The sequence below is a fragment of the Poecilia mexicana genome, unplaced genomic scaffold (assembly GCF_051168715.1).
Source record: "Poecilia mexicana isolate PSO_F unplaced genomic scaffold, ASM5116871v1 scaffold_7, whole genome shotgun sequence".
Taxonomy (NCBI): Eukaryota; Metazoa; Chordata; class Actinopteri; order Cyprinodontiformes; family Poeciliidae; genus Poecilia; species Poecilia mexicana.
Window position 1 is genome coordinate 8,313,442 of NW_028263376.1, and position 18,064 is coordinate 8,331,505.

The 18,064-nt window shown below is 39.8% G+C and overlaps 1 protein-coding gene across 1 annotated transcript; it reads right to left on the reverse strand.

Annotated features, from left to right (window-relative positions):
* Positions 1-1,757: 1,757 nt before the first annotated feature.
* ano11 (anoctamin 11) lies at positions 1,758-17,839 on the reverse strand. Its single transcript, XM_088006994.1, has 22 exons — positions 16,311-17,839; positions 14,175-14,301; positions 13,732-14,090; positions 13,274-13,410; positions 13,126-13,183; positions 12,922-13,032; positions 12,673-12,838; positions 11,059-11,149; positions 10,417-10,513; positions 10,171-10,314; positions 9,803-9,940; positions 9,210-9,308; positions 9,017-9,119; positions 8,600-8,711; positions 8,453-8,507; positions 8,246-8,357; positions 7,975-8,100; positions 6,879-7,084; positions 6,645-6,781; positions 5,784-5,874; positions 5,447-5,578; positions 1,758-2,336 (listed from the first exon to the last, which is right to left on the reverse strand). Exons 1-22 carry the CDS (start codon positions 16,440-16,442, stop codon positions 2,313-2,315), a joined length of 2,757 nt encoding a protein of 918 aa, XP_087863120.1. The 5' UTR covers positions 16,443-17,839; the 3' UTR covers positions 1,758-2,312.
* Positions 17,840-18,064: the final 225 nt, after the last annotated feature.

The window sequence follows — 18,064 nt, forward strand, 5'->3', positions numbered from 1 at the left end:
GGCCATGGCAGAGGAACGCGCAGCAATCACAACAATTCAAAAGATGTACGTGGCAAAGAGGGGGGACAGGCAGAGAGGAGGGAGGGGGCATTAAAGAGAGATGATGGTAGGAATTAAATAAGCAGAAGAAGAAAGAATTCTAAGAGGGAAGAGGAGAGACGAGTGAAGAAAAATGTGAGGCGGAGAAGAGATCAAACAAAAGTCAGAAATTGCCCAAGGGTCGGAGCCATTGGTGGATAGTGTGAGAGGAAGAGAGAAATCATTAACGAACGCCTGTCTGTTGCTGTCTGCTCATAAATCAGGGTCTTCTTCATACGTCTCTGCAGAGCACAGAAAGATGCAAGACAGAGAAAAAGGAGAAACAAAAGAAGGAGACTGGTTCGGGGATGATTAATGAAAGTTTGTCCCTGCAGGATTTCATGGCTCAGCAAAGACGATTACCGTGCAGCAGTGTGCTGCGTTCAATAAACTAGCTTTATTCTGGTCTAAAATGCAAAAAGAAAAAAAAAAAAAAAAGCAACTCTGAAATGAAAAACTTCCTTGTTCAACATTACGGTACATTAATACTCCAAAATATTTCATACAAATACTGTGCAGTTCATTCAAGTAGAACCCCCCCCCCCGACATGCTTATGAAGGAAAGCAAAACAAATTTTACAACCCTCTGAAAGTTAACGAGGAGAGTAAAGAAAAGCTTGTGCTCTGTGCAGCCTTACAGTATCAGCCAGCAATAAAACAGAAGGCAAACTTTGACCTCAAGGCTGAGGTCAGAGCAAAAGCTCCGATTTATAGATTGCGGTTGGTTTTCAAGCAGTGGGAAACCCGACCGAGTCCATGAAGTCGGATGTTTATTGTCTTTCATGTCTCTGCAGAGGCAAATTCAAGTGCGAGAAAAATTGGGGTTATCACTGTCTGAGGTTAAAGCATACAAATGATTAACAGAGAGCTGACATCTCAGACTGAGGTTGAGTCAGGTTTTCACCCAACAGATCCTTCAGAAAAATAAATAAATTCTCCTCCAAGTGAAAAATACTTTTGTTTGACACAAACTACCACTTTTAATTAAAGGTAACATGGAGTTCCACAAGAATGTTTTCATAATGAACATTTTGTCACATTAGACCACAAACTTCAAAGTATTTTACTGGTATTTTATGTGATAGACAATCACCAAAAGCTTCATCAACAAAGATATTGAGACCCCTGTACTCTGATACCTGTTGTTGAGGCTATGTCTCTACCACATTTCATCTAAAGACGTTTTTGCTCATTCTGTAGCTCAAACCTTCCGCAGAACGTCTATAAACATAATTGTTTTACCACTGATTAGATTAAATTAGATTGCATCAGAGTAGCATTGGATCAGATTAGATTATCCTGACTTTTGACTGGGACTTTTCAAAACATTTCAAGACATGTTGCCACTGATATCCCTAAAACAAAAAATGAATTTTGCTATGAAGACAGTTTCACCAAAACAACGTTGAACTGTGGTTAAGACTAAAAACATAGCTGAGCTAATGAAGCCTTTGGTTGCGCTAAATCTGGACCAGATATGTGGCTTTTCTGGGCTAAATAAAGATTAGCCAACTAATCTCGGCTAACAAAAATGTCAACGGATGTCCAGACTTTAGAAAGAGGTGGAGTTGTGTGGTGTGTTCAGGGTGGACAGTGTTCTGCCTTTAGGTCGAAAAGATTTATTTTCTTCTCATAAACTGCATCTTCAGGGGAGTTGGAGTAAAAGGGGTGACAAGAAATGCAGGCCACACTCTTCAGATTTTTATTTTTAAGACCAAAAATATGATAAACTACATAACTTTGAATATAACTTCCACTTTACAAGTGTTTTTTCTGACAGATAAAATCCCAGTAAAACACAGCAACGTTTGTGGTTGCAATGTGACAAAATGTAAAAAACTAAAATAAAAAGATAAAGGGGCTGTGAATACGTTTCTGTACACATCTGGATCAACAATGCATGCTGTAGCTGCTGGTAGTCATAAATCAAGTTAATCTGCAGAGAAGCGGCGTCATTATTCCTCATGCTTGATGAATTACGCCTTGCTCCGAAAAGGAAAGCCCAGCTTAAATTATAGCTCAAACATCCAACAACTGAAGTTAGAATCCTCCTGGTGAAAGAGCCAACCAGTGACCTTAGTTTCCTCTGCCTCAGTCTGCATGCAGCAGCATCAACAATCTCATCTGGAGCTGGCTTTTTGACTTTCAAATGATGAAAAAAATTATCTTCCTAAATTCAAAGGAGCGTCTTCCTCGAATGTTTCCTCCCAGCATTCCATTCCAGTCCCGATTCATCAATCCAAAGGACGTGTCGCTTGCTTCAAGTGGGGCGGTGCAATTAGATTTAGACATAAGAAGAAGGAAGAGAGATGAGAGAGTTAGTTTTGTCACATTGGCTGCTGTATGGAGGCTGAACAGTGCTGGCACAGGCTGATTCTGCTATTATGCTGTAATTTTCAGCTGTTGGCACCTTTAATAAATAAATAAATAAATAAATAAATAAATCCACCCACCCACCAGTATTTAAATGTACTTGGACTTTACTGAAAGTCTTAAAGGATCCGAATTATACATAAAGGCTAAAATATATAAATTTGTTCACAAATATCTTCTAATAAGAGGTGATGAAAGCTCAGAGATGTCAATGTGTCACTGCAGCTCATGGCAGCATAAAAAAGTATTTGCTTGACAAAATTCAATCATTACTAAAAACCAGGGAGGGAAGTTCAAGGAGTGTTTAGGGGACATTTCCTAAACTAGAAAATTTCTGAAAAATTTAAAAGGGGCCTGCCAAAGTGTGTGTGGTTTTCTGACCCAAATGTTAGGCTGTGATGAAAAGTCAGGTCTAGCAGGCCTGAAGTGTGACCATTAAAGCATAAAATGATTTGCAAAACAGATTGTTTATGTCATTCTTTGTTACATTTATAGAATTAGCCACAATGCAATGGTTAACTAAAAGGCTATCTGTAGCATGTGGGCTATCACTAGCATACCGACTAACATTGATTTACTTTGTCTACTGTGTAAACAGCAGCACATCTGCTAAAATTAGCTCAAATACTGAGATTATCTAAAATTCTGTCAATGGCATGTGGGCTATCACTGGCATGTTCACTAACACTGACTTACTTCATTCAGTAAGGTAGTAAGATATAAAAAGTAGCTAAAATGCTAGTATTAGCACGAGGACTACTACATTGCTATTTCAGGCACCAATAACTGTAGACGTTCATCAGTTTGAAATAACAGGTAAGCAAGCACTTTCTTAGTGCGTCAGCACTTTGGCAAGGTCTGAAGAAATCTGCGAAGAAAGGAAAATAGTGAGGATGATGGCAAATAGCATCAAGCAAGGCAAGAACTGCAAACTTGTACAACTCTGTGCTACTGTCTGTCTCTATATCAAAACCAGTTTTATATTCTCATGAATCAAGAAGATTGAGATCAAGTCAGAAGCTTATGTTGCAAAACCAACATTTTCAAGCTGGACTTACCTTCACAGCTTCACAGAGACAAGCCGAAAACCTTCAAGTTTCATCACTGGATGGTAAATATGTTGTATGCAGTCATGGTGATGCTTTTCAAACCCAAGACTAACCCCAACTGTACAGACTGTTTAAGCATGGTGATGGTAACATCATGCTGTTGGACGGTTTTGATGCCACAGGTACTGGTAAATTAAACAAGTAATACAGAGAGTCTGTTTCAAAATGTCTCCAGTTTTCCTGCAAAAAAAAAAAAACTGCTAGATAATTGAAACTTGAACATAAACAGGTTTTCCACTAGGAAAGTGAGTCCAAACACCAATAAAACTGGTTTTAGAACGAATGAAGCCAGCCGACTTTAACATTCGGGAATGAATTACCAAAGCCCTGACGTCAACCTTGTTAAAACTCAAGTTCATTCGAGGACGCCAACCAATTTGAATTTACTCTTCTACTTCTGATAAGAGAGGTGAAGTATCCAGTCAGAAAGAATTATGCTACAGTTTGTTGATGATGACAAAAAACACACGGTTTTGTTTCCTAATCAGGTGTGGTTGTGGGTGTGTGTGTTTGAGCGTATGTATACTCTGCTTGGGATAAATTACAAAGCTGGTTTTTATTCATATAGATAGTTTATGTTATGGCTTACTAAACATTCTGTCCATGCAATCACTGAAACCAGGTTCCTGTAAATATCTTACACTTACCTGTGTTTGTGTTTGTGTGTGTACCCAAGCTAAATGCATATTGATTTTACTCTTTTGCTTTATAGCTTCATAAAGCTACACCTGAATGCTACTGTGTAATCTGCAGTTACTCTGAAGTCAAAGTACACACACTGTCAACTCTTTACTTTTATGATATAAGTGACTTGGTATTTAACAGGTTCTATAAAGAGACGGCGCAGACTCTGATTCAAATTCAGAATTAGATATAAATAATGGAGAAGTTCTTCTTCCCTACAGTTGCTGCATCCTTGCAGGGAATGAAAGATTGCTGCAAAGTCAATGATTCAGATGGCTTTCCCTTGATAATGCTTTAGCAACTACATATTCAATGTGTGGCTGTTGTATGAGAATTAGTTAAACTAGACAGTATATCTGAATCTGGCTTTGTGTTTGAACTGCTCTGCAAGAAATCACCAGACATAACTTGTGCTTAATTGGGGTCTGTATTACTGATATATATTGTGTCTCAGATAGCATTACTGTGTCTTGTGAAATAAACCAAGTTGAAATTGAACTGAAAATACAGTACGTTTTTCTGGATTCTGTTCATTACTCTGTTGAAGGTGTAGCTAATAAGTGCTAAAATAAACACAAGGCTTTATTGGTTGATCACACAACTGATGTGATGAACTAACTCTTTGTGCTCAGAAGTGGGATTTTCCAAATTCCCATTTGGAAATAAAACAAGAGCAGCCTTTGTAGACAGAATCCCAACTCTCCGAGCATCCAGGAGTTTAGCATCCAGTTTGACTGACATGCACTTACAACGTAACGGACCTGTTTACTGGGACCTCTGGCAGCTGGAGCCTCCTTGGGCCAGTGGCATACTCAGTTATAGAAAATGTCTATTTGCAAGATACTTATGTTGTGTTTAAATTGAAAGATTGAAGAGAATTATATGGCTTTGGCTTGTAATGCTAACAGTAGTTAGCACAACAACAATTAGCAAATCCTAGTGTTTTGTGACTTACAACTACTGCAGCTCCTCATATGTTAGAACATAAACACAGCAGCAAATTTCTTGACATGTTCTCAAAAACACAGGTTTAACATTTGTCCATAAAACATTCAGCTGATGGATTTTAGTCTTTATTGTTTATTAGGTAATATATGAATGTGTTATTATTAATATATAAAACTTTGTGTGCCTCCCCTGTCTCAGTGACCTGAGTTGGAGCTGGCTGAACAGTGTTGGGTTTCCTGTTGACCTCAACTTACCAACAGCGCCTCCTGGTTTTCAGCCAGCGCTTGCTTGGCCAGGTAGCGCTCTCGCTTGATCTTCAGCTCCAAGGACTCTGGGACGTCGGGTACGATCCAGTCAATGGCTCGCAGAACAAAAAATACCACATGCTGTGTTGAAGGAAAAAAGAAAGAAGACAACAAGATGGTTCCCTTTCCACTGAGGAAGAATTAAATCATTTCTAACCTCTGAACTGACTACTGGAAATTATCTGTTTTAACTAGAATACAAACATACAGGAACAACATGATGCAACTGAAGAAACCCAGAGTTTTAAGCTAAACATTAGTGGATTTCAAGTGTCTTCATTCAAACCTCAAATGCAATGATAAAACCAAGTCGCACAGCGAGGAGTTCCCAGTAGAAGAGCGTATACATTCCATCATTGTCTCTGAATGCTTTATATCTGGAAATAAATAAAGCACAGACAACGCAGAGCATGAACAGCAGCAGAACAAGAAGTCATGACAGATTCAATTTGGAACGCGACCTACACTGCCCTCTACTGGTCAAATCTAGGATTTCAAAAAAGCAAAAGAAAAAAAAGCAACTTTTGCAACAAACAGACATATAATTAAACACATAATCCTGATTCAGTTAAACATTTACATTCAAATGACCTCAACAATATTTGTTCTCAACAACAACAAAAAATTATTAGTTGTTTAATGATTTATTCACATTCAAATCAATCAGATTAAGTCGACGGGCCCGTAATCTGTGTCATAAAATACCAACACGGGGTTCTTCGGATAATCTCCAAAAATCAAATCAAGTTAAGTGCTAAAACCAAATACTTTGAATAAATGTTACTACGGTGGTTATGAAAGAAAAATTACATTCTTGAGTGAGCGTCTTCATTCAGGTTTTAATAAATAAATCTTGAGTTAATAAATCGAATAAAAATTACCAATGAAAACCGCAAAGTTAAAATGCCACAGAAAGTATATGTTACTTCCCTCCAGCTTTTGTAAAGAGTAATTGCCACTGGCACGGCAAGGCATTCAGACTCACCTCAGTGTTTACCTCAGCTAAAATAAATAAATGAGAAAAATAACGCTGGAACTGCTTATACACTTCTCTAAAACACACCAAAATGCAGAAAACTTTCTGAATTAATTTATTTGCACTGTTTTTGAGAAGCTTTGACGTATAAATCCAGTGTTGCCACCATACCTGCACCGAGGGTAGTCAGTGTAGTTGAGTGGTGCGTAGGCCAAGGTGAAGTTAACATATCCATTGAGATCATTACTGAACTTGTACTGGTAGAGCAGGCGTGGTAAAAAATCTGACGTGAAGGCGATCAGAAAGGCCTGAGAAAATAAAAGCATCACCATTTCGTCAAACACATATTAATTTTAGTGATAACCATGCGACGGCTTGTAAAAGCATAACTACAGATCTACTGACGTTGGCAATGACAGACAGATGGGACAAGGCTTCTAAGATGTTGAACCAAACTCCAATGTTTTGAGCCCGCTCGGCCACCGGTCGGCGGTACTCGCACACAAACTTGTGGGCGTCAAGGCGGATCTCCACCCAGTTGTTCAGGAGGGCGAAGAGCGGCGCCAGGGGGAACGCTGCTACGAAGATTGTGATGAACCCAAACTGGAGGACTGGAGGACAGGGAGACAGTTTTATTTACACTGAGCAGCCAAACATAAAATTACAACTAATGCCCTCCAGGATTATGGACCCTGCTGGTGAAGATGAGTTCAAAGACCTTAAAATAAAGAGGCTTGTTGACCTGCCAACTGTAGATCTGGTGAAATTTAGGAGATTGTCTGTCTTCTTGCAGAAGTTTAATAAATTATGAGGATCAACACATAACTTCCTGTCTTTCCTATTTTTAATGGCTTGGTATGAAAAAAGAGGCCTCTGTGTCACATAATGATTACGGCCAAGAGAAACAGACAGTCATGGGTTATATATCGATTCTTTTTTAAACAACCTAATCAACTACATTACTATCTACTATCAGTGAGTCCTAAGAAAAACATTCCAAACTATTTTTTACCATGGGATTTTGCCATGAACATAAACCCTTTGGCTCCGTTTCCGATTCTGTGAGGTAAGACAAGCATTTCTTGCACATGAATGACAGAATGGTCTGTCATTCACTTATCTTTAAAAATATACTTTTCCTGGCAAATCTTAATCACAAGAGCCAGTTACTGTTAAACACAGAATAAAGCCACAGGGCCTTTTATTGTCTCTGGGAACTCATGATATTCATCTTTTAATCAGTATTAACCCTCATTCAACATGTAAACTACATGAAAAAGCAGGTTCTTATTTGTACCCCAGATGACCTTCAGGTCCTTTAGATTATGAGCTACTCTCCTTATAAACTCACATTTAAAAACTCTGGAAATTGTTCTATACCTGTAACCCATTTCCTCTCATATTGACCAGCTGTGCCGATAAGTGAGAAGGGCTTTGTATTAATAACATCTTTATTGATCGGGGAATTGATCCAAAAGAGAACCAGTTCTTATCTAATTACCCATTTCCAGATATTCCTCAAACAGGCCCCCACACGGCACCAGCTTGTAGTCTTCCTCCCAGCGTCGAGGCTCGTCCTGCTCATCATCTCCCAACACGCTGGCCAAGGTTCTTTTCTGCCGCCAGGCTTTTACTTTGCTGCATACAAGGAATAATAGATGGGTTAACATGTAAGCAATCATTTATCATTTGGACTGGATGTAAAGAAAAGCAATGTCAGTGTAAACGAACAAGATAATGTTTTTTAGAAATCACACGGATATGAATTCAGCTTAATCTAACATACGGTATGATGAACTCCTGGATGTTGTTGATCAGCTGCTTCCCCACCATTATGATGAAGAGTTGTTCAGCCAGCTCAATGAGGCAACCGCCAGGGCCACACTGAAATCACAAGGTGCACAGAAACAGCTCAATGCAGCGACACAGGAAGACAGTGCGACGCACTCCAAGAATTCATATTTAAAAAAAGCACCAACATCTTCGTTTCTCATCCCAAACAAGGTTCCATAGTTTGTAGGGTAACCCACAAACCTGAACACACAGAGACAAAAAGAGAACCGCTTATATTTCTAGAGGAATGAACATTTTATCAAGCATTTCACGTGACTGGGCCCTTGTCTTACCTTCCCTTAAAGAAAGCCACGTAGAAGGGAGACGAGTAGAAGTTGACAAACTGGAAGATGAACACTTTGAGGGTGAAAGCGTTGTCATGCTGGGTTTGGGTTCTGTGCATCTCTGCAATGTGAGCACAGACGAATGCAGTGATGAAGTCGAAGAAATGTAAAAAGGTTTAAGGGGAATTGCTGAATACTGCATCTGAACAAGGCATCTAGCAGATTTCACTCTAACAAAAGCCGGCCTTTAAAAGAATGACTTTGGTGTTTTCATCATTTAGTGAAAAAAAAAAATCAAACAAAAAAAAAACAAACAGAATGTTAACTTTTCTTTTTTGAAAACTTTCAGCTTACATTTCCTTGCAGACAAATGCAATGTCGAGCCTTCACAGCTCAGGTGTTTTCTAATTCTGCGTCGACTCTTACCCCATTTGGTGAGCTGCTCCGCTAAGGCCGTATAAACCTGACCCATTACCAGAATGAAGCCCAGGTTCACAATGCTGCTGCAGATGTTAGCTATGGTTCCAGCCTGAGGAGGAAATGACATTGGCGCTAGTGTTTGCAACATATTTTAAATCAAACAGATGAATCTGACATGTTCTGCGTGGATCTGACGTACCTCTGTACGCAGCACAGGGCTCCCGCTCTGGTACATCATGACGCTGATGACTCCTCGACACATGACCACCGTCACCAGGAAGATTATCACCACACACAGCTGTTCAGAAAGTGGATTTCATCTACCATGATGGTTCACAGCCAGAAAGTTGACCGTGCCGAACTCTGAGGATTTTATTGATGGTGGAGCTGCTTGCTTTTTATTTTTAGTTTTATTTATTTTTTTTTACCATTGTCCCAGTTCTCTTTAGAAGAATGTAGGAACAATGACAAAGATAATCAGATCATCTTTAGTTCAATGTGGCTATCACCTCAATCCATTATGCCTCTGTCTTCACTGAAACAACTCCACTGTCCTGAAACTTTCTATACTTACACATTGTTTTCTAGTGTATTTAGTTAACAAAAACACTTATGATTAACTAACGGAAGTCAGATCGGCAAAACGCTCAATGACAATGACGATGTTTTTAAAAAGTATTGGTATCGGCGATAATATCCCTAAATTTACTCGGAATAAGATCAATACCAAAATTCTCAGTGTTGCACACCTCTACATTTTTGTCTAGTAAGAAGCCATCAGACACGACTCACCATCAGGACGATGACCATGGAGCCAGTGAACATGCGAGACAGTCTCGTCTTCTCTGGAAAGTACGGCTCTTTGACTCCAGTCACTGGATTCTCCTCCACAGTGGGGGCCGTGGCGGCAAACTCAGGACGGGGACGTTCCTGAGAGGACACAGCAGGTCAGGTTTCTATACAGCAACATTTTGTTCGTGTGTATTCGCTACAGGAAAAGATACTGCTGAAGGTGTTAACATCAGGAAATAGATGGAACAAGTTTTTAAATACTATCATTTTCTTACGTTACTCCACCACAACATCTTTCAGTCTTTCCATTTGCAGGAACCATGAGAATAAACCAGCGTAGAGATGCTCATGCTAATGTATCAAATAACCTCCTCCTCATGGAAGTCCATGCAGTCCCAGTGATGGGCCAGAGTAGCCATCTTGCGCTTCCAGAACTCCAGAAAGGTCACGGCCCAGAAGGACATGAAAACGCTGAAGAACACGGTACCGGGGTGGTCGAACAGGTAGCCAAGCTGTAGCACGGAGCGGCAAGGGACAGGTTTAAGCTCTGAGCTTGTTCATGTTGTGACTCTAAACTGAGCTTCACAGCAATTAAAGGAGCAACTATAGCTTACCTTCGCCATGGTGCAGATATCAGACATGTTCCAAGCATCGCAGGTTTTACAAAGGGGGCACATCGGATACTTCGCACCACTGCTACAAATGTCCTCCCTGTTGACAGTCCCAAATAATCTTCAAAAATGTACATCAATCTGCCTTGAAATTGGAATAAAACACACTATAGTTTGTCATCGAGTGAGAAAATGAGAAAATGCTTATTGGTTGTTACTGTAAGTTTGCAAAGCTCTGCTATGGTTTGGTAAATTTACCCTTTCGATGTGCCTCGCTTTATTCGCAGATAAGTGTTGAAGATTCTAGAAAGGTTTATTTTCCTGGAAATCCCAGCATTCCTTGGAGGAAAGCTATAACATGCTTTTTCCTCAGAGGATCAATGCTAATCTCATATCTGCACATTAGGTGCTCGACTGCAGCTGGTGCCAAATATTGACCTCACCACCCTCAGAAGTAGAAACTCTATCAACTCCTGTGCGCGAACAGATCTTTCTTGACAGAAGTTGTGGTCACATCATTAACTCAGCCGAATTGGTAATCGTTGCTAATCATCTCTAAACGTTGCTTCATATAAAGCCGCTCTGCTCTGCGTTGCAGTGAAGCATGTGTAGTGTTTCCTGTGGTACTTTTCATTGAAGACTCACGCTGGTGTGTTGGTGTCCATGGACATGACTCCCGACACAAAAACCAGCGTTCCCACTATGGCCGCCGGCAGCAGCCAGGCTGTGTAGAAACCTGCAGGGACAGCAGAGCTCCATTACAGTGCAGCTCTGAGTTGATGGAGGGAGAGGAAATGAAACCGCGTAGCTGCTCCCAGGTTGATGCTGCGCTGCCAGAGACGCTTCTAACAGTTTAACTGTCCGAAACACATCCGCATGTTTTCTGCCGATGCTGCATTGGTCCTGTCGTTCATCTATTCCTATGAAACATATTTCCACCTGCTGTTTGTTTGCTCAACACATAATTCTCTGTCAACAGTATCTGCCAGACAGCTGCTGCAGTAGGCTACAAGCTCAAATTCATTTTATTTGATCTATTTATTTATTTCGCAGTTCAGCGGTGTCGTCCCCTCAAGGTTTTAAAAAGAGTTTTGAAGTTTTGCTTCAGTTCATCAGTTGAAGGAAAAAGTTGGTTAATTGACACATTTCATTTTGCTTTTAAAAGTTCCCATCTCTCAACAATGTCTAAGTTTTGAGCAGAAGAGAGAGATCACAAAGAGAAGCAGAAGTAAAGAGTGATAAAGATAGCTCAGAAGGACACTAAATAATTTAGCAACACTAATACGGTGCAATGTACTTTTAACATTCCTAAATATTGGTGCCCCAGCTGAGGCCATTTGAAGTGAGCTTGCTTAGATACTTTAAGAGGATAAAGTTTTCATCTGTAGAGTGTGTGTTTCAGTAAAATCTGATACAATTACCAAATATTACAATTAAATGACAAAAGTAGAAAGTTTTTACCATCGACTGTCTTTGTGCTTCTGATTAATATCATGAGAAGGAGATGAAACGGCACATAAATCAAGTGCCTGAACTTTAATTAAATCTTCTTGGGATATTTATGTATATTTATATCGACACATTTTTATTTTTTATAGATTTAATTATTTATTTATTGGGTTTGCATTACGCTTATGTCAGGCAGGATGCTCCTGTGGTTCTTGGGGATGTGAATCCCTTGGAATTAGCAATAAGATGTCTAAATAAATACTTCACTTTAAAGGTGCAGTATGTATCTTTTATAAATTTTTTTTTACTTTGTACAAGAGGTCGGTCTTAGCGCTGTCAGTTACTGTCTGTGTGGCACTGCTAGGCTGTGCTAGCTGCTATGATGCTCAGTTGTGAATGCTCAGGCTAGTTAGCATGGCCGCCAACTGTGGCGGACAAATGGTTTTCTTGAAACATTAAGCCGTTTCTCCACCATTAGCACATTTAGCAACAAGTACAGGACTGACAGCGCTAAGACCCTCCTCCTGGCTCTGATTGGATGTTTTTAGTCAGGAGAAGTGCGTTTCCTTAGATGGCGATAGTAGCTCAGGGAGGAGGTGCAGGAGATCAATCTTTTCACATATTATCTGTTTCATACTATATTGTCCCAACATGGTGACAATTTTAAGGAATATGTAAAAAAAAAAATAAACACATTTTTGTAAAATTTACTTCCTGCACCTTTAAGTTACATTCTTCACTCTGAAAATGGAGCTCTAACAAGTATACAGAGTAACTCAGGTATTTAAAAAAAGAAGAATGATTTCAAACCTAGCCAAGCAAAGTAGAGGGCAATCTTCTCTCCAAAGTACTCCCTAATGTGATCTAGTGGTTGGTACTTGAACCATTTGCACCAGCGAGCCCAGTAGTGGTGCAGGACCTGCCTCTGGTTGAGCTCGTCAGGATGGATCTCGTGGCTCTGAAGCTTGAAAGGACCCTGTTGCAAGCCAGAAAACGAGGGTGATTAGAGAGGGAAAAACAGCTAAAGTAAACATTACCCAGCAGATAACAATCCTTCACCTCATGCAGGGGATAAGCTGCTGTGTAGGCCCCTTCATTTACCAGTCTGTCCACGCCAACCTCCGTCCTCTTTCTTTTGCCGTACACCGTCCGAGCTAGAATCTCATAAACCTACGTTAAGACACCAAACTACATCTGTGGGATGAGGGAAACACAACCATCCCAAAACACACACCGCTATGTGGTAACAGGAGTGTTACTTACAACCTGGTGTCTCTGAGTATTAGTGAAGTAGCTGTCTTGGTCTCCGGAGCCGAGGAATCTACACATAAAAGAAATTCATTCATAAACATACAGACACTGGGTCTGAATCTGATGTGCTCGGGGGTCGCTGATGTCTAGTGGAAGTCACCTGTTCATCTTTGACTTGCGGAAGGCGCATGTGTAATAGTCCAGCGGCCTGTTTGGCACCGATTCCATCATTATGTTGGGCACACAGAGTCTTTTTAGAACCACAGAAGATGTGTTTAGGTCCAGGTGTTGCTGGGCCTGGAAATCACGAGAGATTTAACGATTTGCTTTTTTTTTTTTTGTGGCGATATAGGTCTTAAATTCCATTCATAGTGTTCTTAAATGGGTCTTTAAAAAGTCTTAAATTTGAGTTAGTGAAGCCTACAGAAACCTTGGGAAAGGTTAAGGGGATATAAATAGTTTTGGGAGGCAGTGCATTTATTAAAAAGACAAGTTTTATCTTTCTTAGTACCTTCTCTCTGTAGCAAATGAATGTGTGCTCCACAGCAATAGGGATTAATATGACTTAGTTTCCAAAAAAGGGACACGGATATTTAAATGGCCCCGTTAAATGCTGACCTGTAGTGGAGCTCGGAGGCAAAGCTCCTCAGCGTAGTAAACCAACACGTCCCAGGGGGCGCTGACTTTAAGAAAATGTATGGTTTTCTTTTCACTTGCAGATTCCTCCTGAATGGAGAGAGCGGAGAGAGAAAAGCTGGTGAGTGACGTGAAGGGAAATTTATTCTGACCATCCTCTTGGACTAACAAAATAAACAGCAGCACCTTTTCCAAGAGCAGTCCAGCACTCTGGAGGTTCTGGACAAACTTGTCCCTCCACTCTGCCAGCTGTGCAGACTCCCCATCCTCACAGTTCCCGTTGCGTTTCCCCTTCCCTCGCTGCTTGCCCCGTGACCGGATCTCCCACACCAGCACAAAATCTGAAAGCCAACATTAAACTCTGTTATTACCAGTGTTGTTTTGCCAAAAACATGATTCAAAGCAACACTGGTGGTGATGCGTACCGATTTTAGTTCGCCCATCTCTGAAGTAGTTGCCCATTTTTGAGACCGCTTGGTTATCTCTTGTAATGCAGTGCAAATGAATCGGGTCATCACCCTGGTCGTGGCACTTCGAAGCCGCGACTGAAGACTGAGAAGGAAACATCGTTTGGCCAGTATGAAAAACATGGAACTTGCAGTGTTAAGTCATTTATTCACATTTTGTCAACTTAAAACCTCAAACTGTAACATATTTTCTTGGAGTCTTATGTGTTATATCAACACAAAGTAGCTTACCACTGCAACATGTATAAAAAAAATAAAAAAAAACATAATCCTGGCTTTTTTTCTGCCTCTGTATTGAGCTCCCTCCTCTCTAGAGTCACCTTTTGCTGCAGTTACAGCAGAGAGTCTTCAGGATACGTCTCTGCCAGCTTTGCGCAGTAAGAAACTGAAATTGTCAAGTTTTGCCACAGATTCTCAACCGAACTTGAGTCTGGACTCAAGTTCACTGGGTTATTCTGAGACAAATGTATTTTTATCTTAAATATCCTACTGCAGCGCTGGAGCTGAGTTTATTGTTTTTGTCCAGCTGGAAAGTAAAAACCTCCACTTTGAAGTAATCAATTAATCTATCAATTATTCTGACGTTTAATCAGATAATAAAAAAAAAACTACTGGCATATTGTGCTTATTTTTCATTTGACCACTTTGGGACTTTGCTATGCAAAAATTAGAAATACATTAAAGTATTAAATAAACATTTTTAAATAAACATTTTATTGCCTAAAAACCATTCAGCAAATGGCCTATTGATTGAGTATGTATACCCCAGTTAACAATTAATGGATTCCTAAGTTAGTTGATGATTATTTCAATAATAATTCATCGTTATTAATCTAATTAATTGTTTCAGCCCTAATGATGGTCTCATGATTCTCCTGACATGCCAGCAGCTCAATTTCTGAAAGCAAATGAGCCCGATATCATCAGTATCTCAATTTCTGCTGATGATATCAGCCTCATTTGCTTTTGCCGCTCCTCTTAATTTCTGTCTGGCTCTACGGTTTGAAAACCGGGCAGAGAGACGTTGAGGGACTTTTAATCATGTCCTACATCCTGTGTTTATCTCCATTCATCCCACAGCATACTGCTGTCAACACCATGTTTGACAGATGGAGAGTTCAGATTTGGTCTCTTTAGCCTGAAGCATTTTTGGTGTGTTTTCTACAAACGGTACTTCTTATGACTTTTATGTTAGGCCTCTTTCATAGAGATCTGATGCGTTGATTAAAGATCATACCAAAATTTGGAAATTGACTGTCGTTTTTTCTTTTATTAAGGCAATAGTCCAAAGCATTTTTTTTTGTTGTTTTTATGTTTTGGATCTTTAAACATAAAGACCCAGAACTTTATATTCATAAAATTTTCATAAAAAATTTATGAAAAAACATTTTTTCATAAAAAAAATGTTAGAAGTAGGTAAACCAACAAAAAAAGAAAAGAAAATCACAAAAAAACTTCTTTTTTTTTTGCATTTTTAATTTAATGAATAATGTGGATCGCCAGTGGTTTAAATTTGGCAGTTATGGCATCAGGGACACTACTGATTTACAGGTATGAGAGTAAAATGGGCTGAATACAAAAACACCCCATGATTCTCAGGTTTGTTTTATTTGTACAGTGTTTTGAAAACCATGCGTAATTGTCCATCTAAAGCAGGAAACTGTTGTTTTTGCTTTCAAAGATCACAAATCTGAGGCTTTGCTCACGAACACTTCCCTGCCTTTGGATGAGATTAAACCACACACTCTTGTGCAAGACACTGCACCATAAAAGCCTGCACTCTGCAGTAATGAGCCCGGAAACATGGAGACAGAAAGCAGTCCCTGTGCTTTCTGCAAGATCACACACACACACTATATATATATATATATATATATACGGCACAGTCATTTAGCCCACAAGCAACTTCTTGTGTGCTCATCAGAATTTCCAGCAGCAGAGATTGCAGATCCAGATTCCCAGCTAAACGTGTGAAGTTAGTGAAGTGCGAAAAGATGAGGCAGAGAAACAGAGCAACGTACTGGCCACATGTCGGGTGTGCTGCACAGTATGCAATTACATGAGAGAAGTAAAAAGAAAAAAAAAAGTGCTTACACATCGTGAAGGGAAAAAGTCCCCGTTCTGCAGACTGCCGTAGCCGTCTGTGGTGTGTGCTTCACCCCTGGCGTCCAAATCCAGAAGGACTTCTCTGTCTCCACTCCGCACCTCCCAGCTCTTTTTCATCATAATGAAAAATAATAATAAAAACGCACTGCTGGCTGGCTACAAAAATATGAATAAATTAAAAAAAAAAAAAAAAAAAAAAAACAGTATACTGATGACTTACATGAAACTGTGCAACAACAAACAAAATCTGTTGTTTTCTCTGAAGTAGAATTTCGCAAACAGCATCTTACAAAAATAAAAATGCGAACCAAATAAATGAATGGATACCTTCTCTGCAGTGAAAACTAGGCTGGGGGATTTGCAACAGTCTGTGCTTCCATTGTGCTCTTCCTCCTCTTCATCTCAGTATCCATCAAGTCTCCCCCCAACTCCCCTTCCTGCCCTCTTCACCCCCCCTCCCTCACACACACACACACACACACCACCCCCAACTTCAGCGCCACTGCATTAGCTGTGGAGTACCGTAATGCATCTACCTCAGGGGCAGCGGCACATTCTCTGCTTTGCTGCATCTCAGCATGAGAGACGCACCCTGCACATTTCAGAGGCATAAATAATTGACTGTGGAGCAGAAGCCCTCTGTGACTGTAATAGAAGATAAAACACATCTGTTGAGTGTGTACTCCCGTGTCCACAAGAGAAGATTTAGTACATTCTCACAGCCAGGTTTGAACATGACACACATTTGTATAATTTATTAAGTATGAACATCAGCAGGAGAGCTCCGCCCTGCGTGGCTGTAACTTTAACACAGGGGAAAGGGGAAGTAAAAAAAAAAAAAAGTGAAATCAGATGACTTCACTTTTCAGTTTGGTGAGATCCATAAAGCTAGTGAAGAAAAAGTTAATAGAAGATCTCAACAAAAATCTGAACTTTGACTTTTTAATGAAAAGTCAAAGGTCAAAGTCAAAGCCTCCTGCGGTGGAGGCGGTGGCATGCTGTGGGGATGAGAGTCTTTTTCAGTTTTTTTTTTTTAACCTCGGGTTTTCCAGGACGAACAGCCTGCTTAAGTTGGCACCACTGCAGCCGAGTTTAGTCTTTGACTAGGCCTCTACAAAACTCTGATTTTAAATTTTGATTAACTGAAACTGTGAAATGTGTCAAAAAAAGAAAACACAGAAGTGTGGGAAATAATTCTTGTGGCATCGTAAACTAAACTTTGGTTGTTCGTTAAAACAAGAGCTGCTGAGACATATTTGAATTCTTTTAGTTTGATAAATAGACAAGAAACTTTCACTCAGAAAAACTACAAATTTATATAGAGAAAATAAATCTGTCTGCTTATGCTGTTTAGATTAAGAGAACATCCAATAATCTTTTGTCCACAAGTCCTTAGGGGAGGCTCAGGATATGGATAGATGATGCAGAAAAAATGAAAAGTCATGAATTTTAAATGAAAAAAACACTGACGCATCTTAAATGAGATCTGATCTACAGATCACACGGCACTGCCTTTCTAATTAATATGATAAGATGAGATGCAGCGCCCTCTTGTGGTAATAGCAGCAAAAGAAACTTAATTCAACTCCAGAGAATAGTTTGTTTCACAAGGACAGATGCAAAGACAATTTTCCACTTCAGCACTATTACAGAGGATGAAAGCAGAAACTAAATAGAGAAGGGAAACTAAATCTTTACTTATATCTGCTTTTGTACAAGCTAGTACTACGGCAGAGGTAGCT

Excerpts from the sequence above, each read along its gene's own strand:
- ano11 (XM_088006994.1), bottom strand. The coding sequence starts at position 16,442 with ATGATGAAAAAGAGCTGGGAGGTGCGGAGTGGAGACAGAGAAGTCCTT. Across the intron at positions 10,315-10,416 it reads ATATCTGCACCATGGCGAAG|CTTGGCTACCTGTTCGACCA; the intron begins GTAAGCTATAGT and ends TCCGTGCTACAG. Across the intron at positions 9,941-10,170 it reads TGGACTTCCATGAGGAGGAG|GAACGTCCCCGTCCTGAGTT; the intron begins GTTATTTGATAC and ends GTGTCCTCTCAG.